At 50.9% G+C, this 12,388-nt stretch overlaps 1 protein-coding gene across 4 annotated transcripts in view; it reads left to right on the forward strand.

Annotated features, from left to right (window-relative positions):
• MICAL2 (microtubule associated monooxygenase, calponin and LIM domain containing 2) overlaps positions 1 to 12,388 on the forward strand; it is a 161,475-nt gene that overhangs the window by 118,094 nt on the left and 30,993 nt on the right. For 3 of the 4 annotated variants that reach the window (XR_003791352.1, XM_029207067.1, XM_029207068.1), the window contains exons 16-17: positions 1,117 to 1,185; positions 4,074 to 4,217. Coding sequence is in view for 3 of the 4 variants with exons in the window: in XM_029207067.1 (XP_029062900.1) it covers positions 1,117 to 1,185; positions 4,074 to 4,217 (213 nt within the window). In the remaining variant the exon portion in view is untranslated. Of the gene's footprint in view, positions 1 to 1,116; positions 1,186 to 4,073; positions 4,218 to 5,658; positions 7,609 to 12,388 lie in introns of those variants that run through there. The other variant, XM_029207069.1, reaches the window with a different exon arrangement.

Below are 12,388 nucleotides of genomic sequence, written 5' to 3' on the forward strand. Positions count from 1 at the left end.
TGAGAGGAGAGGGTAGCCAGCAGCCCTTTCAGCTGCATCCAGTGTGGAACAAAGGCTGGGATTTAATCTGGCACTGCTATGGTGGGCCCCGCTGAGGGTGTCGGAGGCTCCCCCAGGGAGGGACACGCATAGTCGGTGGGGACGGCTCCATGGTCCTCAGTAGGCTGGCCGTTTGGGGAAGGTCCCAGCTCGAGGTCTAACCCCAGTGTCAAGGAGAGGCTAACCCAGCAGGGTGCATGGCAAGGCACTAAATCCAGCCTGCAGCCCCATCCCAGCTCGTGGCATCAGCTCAACCTGTGCAGTCCCCCTCCTTCCCTTGAGGAGATAAGTCAGACCACAAGTGCGCCCTTGGGTGGCCTTTGCAGGGGTCATGCAATGGGCTTAGGTAGGGCAGGGTTCTCTGGATTTAAATGTCCAGATTTTGGAAGAAGAAAGTAGGCTGTAAGGGGTTATCAGTGGGACAACCATGCAATTTGTTGTCTAAACCAGGATATTTTTGAAAATGAAAGGGGGCACTATTCATAATTATGCTGGGGGAAAAAGCAATACATCAAACTGTCCTGGGCAAACTGGGCTGTATGTTCACCATAGTTTTCAGGCCATATCTGATGCTACTTGGAAGTTAACATAATATCATTTACCAGTAGCTGCAATGGTGGCTTAATGGCAGGCGTAATTTGCCATCAAATTCCTGGACAGCTGATCTAAGTCCCGAGAATCCCTGCCTGTGAGGGGAGCCAGTGGCACCTCTTCGTAGGAGGTGATCTCCACGGGGCAGCATCAGCAGGCCCAGCTGTGACCACTCTGAGTCCAAGGTCATTGACAAGGAGACAATCCCTGCCCATGTCACAGGGATTCTTTGTGCTTTGGAATGTTTTGACATGATTTTGGAGGCTGTGTTCCCACCCCCTTCTGACAGAACCCCTGGCTCCCGAGGTTGGGGAAGGCTCCCTCCTCTGTGCCTGAACACAGCCGAAAGCCTGTGTCACGGTGCAGGGTAATTTCTGCCCATCTGTTTCCTGGGCCAGCAGCTGTGGTGGGCAGGGCTGGATCCCCAGTGCTGGCATCGCAGCCCTTGACAGCCCTGAGCTCACCATGCTTTCCTGGCCATCACAGGTGGACAGCCGAACCGAAGAGAATGACATGAGCAAGCGGAGGCGGAAAGGCTTCAACAACCTGGACGAGGTGCGTGTGCTCAGTGTCGGTTTACACAAAGCCCGTTTCCTGACAGCCAGTGGCCACAGCCCGCCCTCCTGACCATGGCAGTCGCCCTGCCCTTCTTTCTTTCCTCTCTCATGAACCACTGGGTTCCAAGCTTGGCTTGATGGGAAAAAGTTGGGTCTGGTCACTAGCTATGTCACCCTCCCAGGGTGTGGCTTATATCTGTAAAACACAGATGATGCATTTGCAATGGATGACATTTTGCAGAATTTTTAAAGATTAAGTAAGAGGATGTGTATAACATGCCAATCATGGTCTTTGGCACCTAGGATAATCAAGATATAATCACTATTAATAGTAAGTAGTAAAGAGGCACCAGCAGTCCCACTTTTCTCCCAGTCCTAGTTTCTACCTTTTGTGTTTTCTGTAAAGCAGATGTCCCAGCACCCACAAATGCCACCTTCTGGTGAGAGAAGAAAGTTTCAGGCTACTTTGTCAAAGCCAAGCATGAGTCTCTCTCCTGCTACTAAAAAATTGATCAGAAAAAGAGTATCAGTTCTTGCTTCCCCAGGCAGCTCTGTAAAGAGACCTGAGATATATAGCTCATTCCAAAAAGCCATTCTAATTCCACAAAAGCAAGCTTAGACACTGTCTGTGAACTGTAGGATATCAGCTTTAGCTAGCCTACTGGCTGATACCAAAATGATGACATAGAAGCAAGGGGGATCATTTGTAGGATGCATTCATACTTCATTTATAGGACTTAGAAAGAAACTTCTTTCATCTTATATGGTTGAAGAACTGCTGCTCTTGGCTCTGGCATGAGCAAGAAGCCAGTGAACAGGGAGACAGTTGAGAGGAAGAAGCCGTGGCTGATGAACTGGGCTGGAGAAGCATCCCATTCCCCAGTTACGGGTATCGGCTTTGCCTTAAGTGCCTGTGATTCGCTCCCGCCTCCTCCCAAGAAGCTTCCCTTGGATACATTTTATCCCCGCAGGGAAGACTTCTCCTGCCTTTCATCTGTGGCTTATTTGAGGGGGTGTTTGTGCTGTTTCTGTTGTTGGCAGCACAAGATTTAGAGTGTGGGAAGAAATCTGGTTGCACCTGCCCCTTCTGAAATGGCTCTGTTTTCTGGGCCAGCTGTTTTGCTTAAGTCAGATTTAACCAAGCAATGATTCTCTCTAAATTCTTGCTACTCATAAAGTATGGGCGAAGAACAAGGGCACCAGTATCACCTGGCAGCTGGTTAGAAATGCGGACTCTCAGGGCCTACCCCAGACCTCTTGAATCCAAATCTGGTTTTGAAGGAGACCCCCCAGTGATTCACATGCACATGAATGTCTGCAAAGGGCTGCTCTGCACGACCCACTGTCCTGGCCTACTTTGGCCTGTACAAACAGTGACCAGCCTAGTAAACTTGCCCTATTCACACTCAAGCCTGGATTGCTATGCAGAGTTACAGTTCCCACTTTGAAGTAGGGAGTGACTCTTTGGCTTGTGTTTGTCCAGCTCTTCAGAGTGGCTGTGCATACAAGGTTTCCCATGGGGCTGCTACTCTTAGGGAATCTTAAAAAAAACCCAAAAAACAGTTGACTACAGCTTGCCTCTTCCCATGAATTTCTTCTAAGTGAACATATATTTGTTTTGAGAACATCTGTTCCTGGGAGGGAAATTCATTGTCTCCTCAGGAAAACTGACTACCCTCTTGAAGTGACAATGCCATTTGTATTTCTGAGGCTGATGGGAGCAGATCTGTGGTACCGGGGAACAGACATTCACTGGATACCCATCATTTTTAAAGTTTTATTTTAGCAGATGAGCTAAGAAAATCTTACATAGGATTCCATTTCATAAAACAGCATAACCAACTGGTCACGGTCAACATCTAAACAGTCACAAGTCGTGTTGATATCACGTGTCCCGAAACAAAGCAATGAGAAGGGCCCTTCATCTCCATTACATCCTTCTCCAAAATCCCTAACTCTGGGCTAATCACGAGCAAACATCAGCCCGACCCAGAGGGAGGGACTTTGCACAAAATAGTTGGCCAGTCCCCTTCAGAACTGTCAGGGTCATGAAAGACAGAGAAAGATGGAGAAACCATTACAGATGGGAGGAGGCTGAGGAGACATGATGACTAAATGCAATGTGGGATCCTGGATTATGTCCTGGAGCCTAAAAGGACATTAGTGGGAAACTGGCCCGATCTGAATCAAGTCTATAGTTCTGTTAATGGTATTGTGCCGGTGTTAATTTCTTAGTTTTGATAACAGTGTCATAATTATTCCAGATGTTAACGTTAGGTGCAGCTGGGTCTACGGTACGCAGGAACTATCTGTGCTGTCTTTGTAAGTTTTCTGTCAATCTAAAATTATCTCAAATGTTTTTCTTTAAAGATAGCAACAACAGAGCAGGACTCGTTGCCATTGGGAGTGGGGCGCAGAGGAGAGAAGGGAAGCCCAGAGCCTGTGCCTTGCCTCACTGACATCCCCTCTTGCTTCCTTCACCCCCCAATTCTTCACCCTTTGTCAGCCACATGATATATTTTGAAAACTATTCCGCTCATCATTCCATTATTATATTTGACTTTTTCAACAGTCACATGAAGGTGGGTTACTGCTCGCATTTTACAGGTTAGGAAACTTCAGAGAAGTAAATTGCCAAGGTCACTGGGCTGGGAGGTGAAAGAGTCAGAATTCAAACACTAAGTGTCTGGCTCCCAAGCCTAGCTGTGCCCGTCTTTGAGAAGACGCGTCCCACCTGTGAGCATTGCCTCCTGCTTTTGCCTCACTTCCTCAGACCACAGAGGGTGTCCTTCTTCAGGAAACTGTCCTTGTCGTGAGCCCCCAGGCCCCCTCCTTGATACCTGGGTTCCAGAACCAACAACAAATGCATTGATTTGGCTTTTGCAGCCTTCAGCCTTTCCTAGCCAGAGCTTGGGCTCCAATCAAGAGGGCTGTAAAGAAGGTGGAAATCAGAACAAAGTCAAGTCCATGGCAAGTCAGCTGCTGGCCAAGTTCGAGGAGAACTCTCGGAACCCCTCACTCCTGAGGCAGGTGAGTCCTGTCAGATGTTCACTGACCCTGCCTACCTGGTGAACAGAACCCTCTGAGAAGCCAGCAGAAATGTCAGGCTAGCACTGGATTTCAGGTGTGCCAGCCAGACCTGGCTCAAAAGGAGTCTCAGGCTTCTTCTAGATCTGGAGTCAGACTTTTCTAAAAGGGGCTGGAGAGCAAATATTTTAAACTTTGGGGACCATCCAGTCTCTCTTGCAATGACTCAATTCTGCCATTATAGCATGAAAGCAGCCATGGACAATCTGTAAACAAATGCACATGGCCGTGTGCCAATAAAACCTTATTTACAAAAGTAGGCAGCAGGCAGGATTTGGCCCGAGGACCGTAGTTTACTGATGCCTATTCTGCACTGGGGAAGAAATCCTTTCCCCGATTTTGTTTTGCTTTGCAACCATGACTTGTTTTGCAGCCATCTTTGAGATGGTGCAGCTGGAGGGAGCTTTAGAGATGCTGATTGCCCAGTCCATGGTGAGAACACCCGTCCGAACCAGGGTCTTAGCTCCATAGGAATGGGGACCATAGGAATGGGGACCACCCTCGAGAGTGTCCCCTGGTGCCCCCCTCTCCTTGTTCCCTTGGGTCAGGCTGGCAGAGCTGTTGTGTCTGACCAGGGTCCATGTGAGGCTGAAGGAGGTGGGATGCTGTGGGTCAGGCTGCAGACCCGGCTGACTTCTCTTGGACTCTGACTTGGAGTCTGCACTTGGATGGTTTCATTTGCTCCCCCGAATTCCTTTGGGGCACCACTGTCACATTACAAAAGCTTGGGACAAGGGGTTCAGTTTTTCTTTGGAGAACATCTGTCACATGACAGAATTAGGCTCCTCTCAGGAGAAGGACAAACAATTGGTTAATTCTGTTTAGAGGCAGTTATAGACATCTTCCTAGTCTTGATGTAGACCATGCCCCTCCTGGACAAACCGACCTTCCCCAGGAAGCCAGGTTTTATTATAAGGGGGCCATGTTCCTAAGACTTGTAACTGTCTGAATTGTTTTCTCAACTGTCCCTCCTGGAGGCTTGGCCCCTTGCAGCCCCCAGGTATTGATGAGGGCTCTCTTCCTTCAGAAGGACTGTAGCATCCCTTTCATCTAGTGGGCAGGAAGGACTTTGGGACTTGCCACCCTGGCCTGGTATGTGCCTGCCCAGTGCCCCAGGTCTGAGCCAAAAGCACGGCCTCCTGGGGATTCACACATTGTCCAAGACAAGGGGACCGTGGGACTTGCTGTGCACACGGACAGAGGGCCGGGGCTCAGGTTTCCCAGCTGGGCGCAGCTTGTCAGAGCTCAGCCCAGGGCTCGCTCAGCGTCTGCCAACTCTCCCTCCCTGACTCTCCTCCTCTCCCCCCTCCAAGTGTCTGTCTGACTCGCCTTTTCCTTCCTATTTCCTGCGGCTGCTTTTTCGGACTCACCTTCCTCCTCCCAGGAGCACCGTGTCTCAGGGATAGGTAAGCCCATACTGCGCTCTTCCTCTGACCCGCCTGTTAACCCTCGCCGTCCCAAGCCAGAGGAGCCCACACCCAGCCCATCACCAACTCTGAAAAGGCAGGTAGGGCTCCTTCCAGTGGATGCTGTCTTGGTGAAACCAGAGGGAACTTTGATCCAGAGGGGTGGGGTCCCTGGCTGTCTCTACACCCCACATAGGGCTGATTGTAGATTCTCTGGGAAGGCAAACACAACTTGAGGTCACCACCCTTATAGGTAGGAATAACCAAGTATGCAGCATCTTAAAATACATGCCAGTCAGGGGTATCAACTGACCAACTACCAGGCTCTTGGTGCTTTATTTGCTTGGGGAAAAACAGACCACACCACACAGGGTATTTTGTGTGATGCCCCTGGGACACTTAGCTTATTTGCAGACCTCTTGAGTAGGCTGATTTCTAAAATCAGTGGAGAAGTGACAGTGATGGTGGAATGGGCTCAGGTGGCCAGCTGGCCGCATGCCATTGAAGGAGTAAGACTGGGATGTGGTTAGACCTCCCCTGGTGTCTGAGCAGATGAGGACCTGCCCAGTGGGCAGGGAGGCAGCCAGGAGCCATGGGCTGAGGCTTTTTCCAGCTAATATCTCTGGGTTTGGAATTTGAATAGAATCACTATTATTGACCACAGCACTCAAAAGTGCCCGGTCAGCATTAGAAATTTTGTGTTGCTTCTCGGGGAGTGGAGGTCAAAGGAGGTTAGTGTGGACATATTGCAGTGATTCTATGTCTGTGTGTGTAAGAATCATCTAGTGAGCTTTATTAAAAATAGCAATCTCGGGCTTCCCTGGTGGCGCAGTGGTTGAGAGTCCGCCTGCCGATGCAGGGGACACGGGTTCGTGCCCCGGTCCGGGAAGATCCCACATGCTGCGGAGCGGCTGGGCCCTTGAGCCATGGCCGCTGAGCCTGCGCGTCTGGAGCCCGTGCTCCGCAACGGGAGAGGCCACAACAGTGAGAAGCCCGCATACTGCAAAAAAAAAAAAAAAAAAAATCAATCTCTGGTACCCACCCCCTGACCAATTAAACCTGCATATCTGGGGGTTGGGCCCAGACTTTAGGAACCAGGGTGGTACAGGCTCTGATTCAGTGGGTCTGGAGTGTTGTTAATAACAAGACGGTATTGTTAAGGAGGATGTCAGGTGATACTGATGCAGGTGGTGGAAAGTCAACACCCAAGGTTAGTTTGGAATCTGACTCAAGGTGGCATCTGGCGTGCCCTTGTCCCTGGTCCTCATGGGGATTCCTCACGGTGGCGGGGCATCCATGGGAGGGCCACAGTTGGGAAGGAAGCTTGATTTTCCTTCTCCCCCAGTTCCCCTTGGTGGTTGTCACGGGGCATGTGCTCCGAGAGCTAAAGCAAGTGTCTGCTGGCGGCGAGTGCCCGAGCAGGCCCTGGAGAGCCCGAGCCAAGTCTGACCTGCAGCTGGGCAGGCCAGAAAATCCCGCCGGCCTGCCTGCCACCTGCCAGGGAGCGCTGGCCCTCTCCGGGGTGCTGCGGCGGCTGCAGGAAGTGGAAGAAAAGGTTCTCCAGGTGAAAGCCTTGCTCTTTGCCCTGTCTCTGCCCTGCCTGTGTCTAGGGTGCCTTCCTTTCCTCCCCTCCCTCCTCCTGTCCAGGGCGGGTGCCGTCTCCCATCCTGCCGTGTGTGCTGAGGGCCACAAGCCCACCTAGCTGCCTCCCCGCCTCTCCCCTCACAGTGTCTGTCTCTATCTCTTTTTTCTTTCTCCTTTCTCACCTTGGCTGCAGAAAAGGGCTCAGAATTTGGCCAACAGGGAGTTTCACAAAAAGAACATTAAGGAGAAGGCGGCTCACCTTGCCTCTATGTTTGGACACGGGGATTTCCCGCAGGTAAATGCGGGGCTTTCAGAACCCCCAGGAACCCAGGTGTTGGACATCCAGGGAGGTTACTTGAATCAGTCTCTGGAGATTCATTTCTTCCTTCCTTCTCCCTCTATAGCCTGAAAAGCTGTTCACTTTTTAAGTCACCAAAGGATTTGGACTGGCGTCTAAAAAAGCTCCAAATGAGAAGATTCAAAATAATTAGACAAATCATGACAAAGGGAAAACCAAGGCAGAAAAGCGGGCTCAGGTCATAGGAAAACATTACTGAACAGAAACACGTGTGCTGTCAGATCTTAGACAGCTTCTGAGTAGGCTGAGCTTCCTAGGGGTCAACACAAAGAGGGAAAGCTGGTCATCTGCAGGAATCACATCACAGTGCCTTTAAGGTGAAAGCAAGCCAGTTGCTCATGAAGTCTGGGGACAGGATGGAGAGATGCCCCCATGGCCACGATCAGGGAGACCGTGAATGTCGAGGTCAACCACGTGCTGTAACCTGTGCTGTGCTTTTGCGAAAGGCAGCACCAGCCAGAAGAATGGCCTTGCCTCAGGATAGAAAGCACAGCCCCCGCCCCCGGCCAGGCACTTATTCTGAAACTTGCTGAGAAGAAGAGGGTGTGCTCACAAGGAGATGACAGAATTGAGGATGAGGCCCCACGGCGCTTGTACGTGTAAGGTGCTCCCTTGCCTACAGCAAGCCTGGTCTCTAGAACATACCGCCTCTGCTGCTTTCACCCGGCCTCCTCCAGACCTGTGTCCTCTGCTACTTGGCAGAAGTCATAGACGTGGGAAGGATACTTTGCCTTCAGTGCATTTTTAGGGTTCCATGTGGCTGCAGAGGTCCCTGCTGGAGCATCTACCCCAGAGTAGCCTGGGCTTGTCCTTTCCTAAGCTTGCAACTACTGCTTCATGCCAAGCTCCAGAGTGAGGCCTTCAGGAGTTAGTGCTGGTGACGGCAGCAGACGTAGGCAGGAGCAGGATGGGTCTACTCCAGCTATTTTGATGTGACGAAGGAGCCAGAAAAGTTGTAGCAGAGTGAAGTGTAACCAGCAGTCAGATGGTCCTGCTGGGCTCCAAAGACACAGGCTACCTTTTTGTCCTGAGACGTGGGCCTGGATGTCCCTTCCCCTCCTTGGAAGTGTAGGCTTGGGGGCTGCTTCATCGAGGCGAGCTTCACTGTGCGTCTCCCTGGGGGTAATCAGTTTCCTTTGTTTCTGTTCTGTGCAGAATAAACTACTCTCTAAACGCCTGTCTCATACTCATCCTCCGTCTTCTCCCTCCTGCCTTCCATCTCCTGATTCAGCTGCTACTTCCTCTCCATCGAGTGTTGACTCTGTTTCTCCAGCCAGAAAGGTAGTTGTCCTGAACAATTAGCTTCCCCCACTCCCTGCATGTTCTGAGATATTCTCCGGCTCTGCTCCACCCACACAGACAACCATCTGAATCTTGGCTTGGCCGGGAGGAAAATTTATAAGATACTTTACAACGGTCCTGGGTTTGGTTTTGATTTTGTGCTAGAGCAAGAAACAAAGCAGAAGAGGCAGCACACAAAACCCTATCAAATGGTGCTTGCTTGTTCAGCACGCCCTCGCTGGGCACCCACCATATGCCAACCACCGTGCCAGATGCTGAGAAAACAAAGAGTAGGGAGGTACAGTTCTCTTACACGGTGTAGATGGCAAACAGCACCTCAGCATAGAAATGTGTCACATTTTACCATACGATATTGCCAAATTTGGCTGGTTTTGGCCTAACAAAATGGCAGTCTCACGTGGTGAACTTCATTAATTCTATGAGAGGTTTAAGAGACAAGATTCTAGGAACCCAGAAGGGAGAAGCCTGGGAAGGCTTCACAGCAGAGGTAATATGGGAGCCGAGTGTTAAAGATTATATGGAGGGATTTTGCTAGAAAGAAGTGTAGGGGAAGGGCATTTTAGAAAGGATCCGGCATGTGGTAAGGAAGGCAGGTAGGACTTGCATGAATCAAAAGACATTTCTGGTGCAACTTGATTTTCAGATAAAGGTATTTATGGGAGTGCAGAGAATGAAGGTGAGAGCCAGCCCTCTCTTTTTGCGTTAAAGGAATTCATTCTGCCCTCTTGTAAAGAGGCACGGAAGGATCTGCTCTGAGTTCTAGAAGGATAACGCAGGTAGCAGTGTAGAGGGTGGTGAGTTGGTGGGGAGCTAACGTTGGTTGAGTAGATAATGAAATGCATCCGTGAGCAATGATTAAGTTTGGGTTCTGGAGCACTTTTCATGTTTTTTACTTGTCATGCTGTTACCTAATATGCCAAGAACATTACCAGGCTGGTGTGGGAGGCGGGCAGTCTCCGGAGAAGCTTAGCCCCTGGAATGGATGAGCCTAAAAATGGACGTGAAGCCCGCTTGGTTAGCTGTTGCAACCATGGGAGTAGGTTGGAGCCTCTTTCTGGAAGACTGTGTTCCCCTGAACACCTCCGTTCCGTCTGTTCCCACCTGGGCCCGTCTCCACATGCGGTGCTGAGTGTGCCCCTGTCAGAGTTACTGCTCGTTCGTTTCCACCCAGTTAGACCAAAGCACAAACCAGCCACCTGCTGGTGCATTAGGGAGAAGTTAGGCGCTTCCTTCTGGGAGTCCCACCCCCACTGACCTCCACTGCTGTGGGGAGAGGAGTGCAGGCAGGGTCTCTAAGAAAGGAGCAAGGACTATTAGGAGCCCCGCCCGCTCCAGGGTCCCCAGTGTGGATGAGAAGCATCCCTGGAAGGGCAGCAGGAGGTGATGCGGGGAAGCACAAACACTTCCCGTCTTCAACTCTACTGAACACAGCCATGGCTGACATGCCTGGCATCTTGTTCCAGGTCAGCTTTGCTTAGCTGTTTGACCTTAAACATTGACCTCGGGAGACTTGTCTGGGCCTCCATTTTCTCATCAACAAGAGAGTGATTCTTGGCTCACGTGATAGTGAGCTCTGTGGGTGAAGACTGGCATATTTGTCATCACCATCACCAAGGCTTCAGAGTAGCCTTTGTGTCCAGCTTGGGAGAAGAGCCTTCCCTGGGGGGTACTTCCTGCTGTGGAAAAAGGTCACTGGCACCCTTGACAGGCTGATGGGAGGGGCAAGGGCACCTGGGCATAGGCAGGCAGTGGCTGGTGCTCCTGGCTGGGCAGCCAGGCCCACACCTTGCTTCCCTCTGGCCCAGCCCCTTTCCGGCTAGCCCCGGGCATGCCCTCTCGCGCCTCTGCTTTTCTTTTGTCCTTAGGAAGTCCTGACTTGGTCACTGCCCTCTAGAGTTGAGAGCAGAGGTGGGACAAGAGAAGCCACCACACATCCCAAGTCCCCTGACTTGGTTTCCAATAGGTATTAGTTCTCTAGGTGATGGCAAGAGGCAGCCTGCCCAGGTACACGTGGGGCTGCCGGGGCCTGGCAGAGACACTTCTCATCGTGAGCCTATCCTGTCACATCATCATCGCACTCCACTGCCGCCCTTGGCTGCTTCTCCGCTGGCTCTTCAAGCAGCTTTAAACCAATGTCACTCATTAAGCCACTGAGTGAGCATTCATTCATCCAACGAATATTTACTGAATGACAGCTGGTGTCAGGCCCTTCACTCTTGGGATACACATCAATGATCAGTAGTTACCTTCCTGCCCTGATGAGGCTTGCATTCTAATAGAGGGAGGTAAATAATCAGCAATAATATAATATATAGGTAAATTACATGACATATCAGAAGGCAGTTTTTCCCCTGGAAAAATTAGAGCAGGTAGCAGGGACCTGGCATGCTGGGGAAGGGTAGCAGTTTCCAATGGGGTAGCAGGAGGGCTCTTCCTGGGAAAGAGAATTGAGCAGAAGCAGAGCCTCAGAGAGGAAGACAAAGGTCCAGGGAGGAGACTGGTTCCTGGGGCTCCTGACTCCAGCCCATGTTCTCTCCTCTGTGCCACAGCAGCCAAGTATGAATGGAGGCCTCGTCAGGGGGACCAGCCCAGAGGTTATGTGTGTGTAGAGCCCCAAGCCCAGGCTCAAGGAGGGCTGCAAATGGGGTGGGTGGGCTTCGGGATGGCCAATCCCAGGTCCTCTGGTCCCCACCTCTACAGGTTTGTTCTTTGTTTCTCCCAGGTTGGGGTAGAACAATTGCTCCCTGTTTTTTTGTTTTTTTTTTTTAAATCCCATCTCCCAAGCCAGCCTAGGCCATCAGATAATGGTATAATTGGGCTATCTTAATAGCTTCTGACTTACTAATTACAGGCTGATGAGCTTTTCACTGTGTGGCTGGGAATGATTGGGGAGCTCTCAGAAAAGCCCACCCTAGGACACTTACTCTGTCTGTGCCTTTGTTTCTCCATTTGTAAAAAGGACCCAGCTTGGACCTGACACCCCCAGACCCCTCCAGATCTCACCATGAAGCCATTGTAGGCAGTTAAGCACAGAGTGGTGAATTTCCAGCTTCAAGCAGTTTTGGAAAGGGTATTGCTAGCTGCACTGCTCCCCTGCCCCACCTGCAACTTTCCTCCCTCTCCAGGACCCCACCCCAGCATTGATTCCACACTGGGCTTTGCACATGCAGAATCTGAGAGAGTGATGGCCTCCTCTGAGGAGAGAATTAGCTGCCCCTTAAAGTAGGTGACAACCTGGTGACAAACAATTTCATTCAGTCCTGGTGGAGCTCTGAGAGCCTCTCCCCTGGAGAGAGCCTGGGGCTTTAATGCTTCTTCCCAGAAGATTATGGGCTGCTCTGATTGTCCAGTGACTCAAGTTTGCCTCATTCAGGGGAGCCAGAAGAAGGAGGATGCGCTTGGAAACTGATGCTGAGTTCTTAGCAACCTCCTGGCAGGCAGCCTGTTTCTCTTCCTGCCCTGGA

This window comes from Monodon monoceros, unplaced genomic scaffold, assembly GCF_005190385.1.
Source record: "Monodon monoceros isolate NGI ecotype Baffin Bay Population unplaced genomic scaffold, NGI_Narwhal_1 Super_Scaffold_7, whole genome shotgun sequence".
Classification (NCBI taxonomy): Eukaryota; Metazoa; Chordata; class Mammalia; order Artiodactyla; family Monodontidae; genus Monodon; species Monodon monoceros.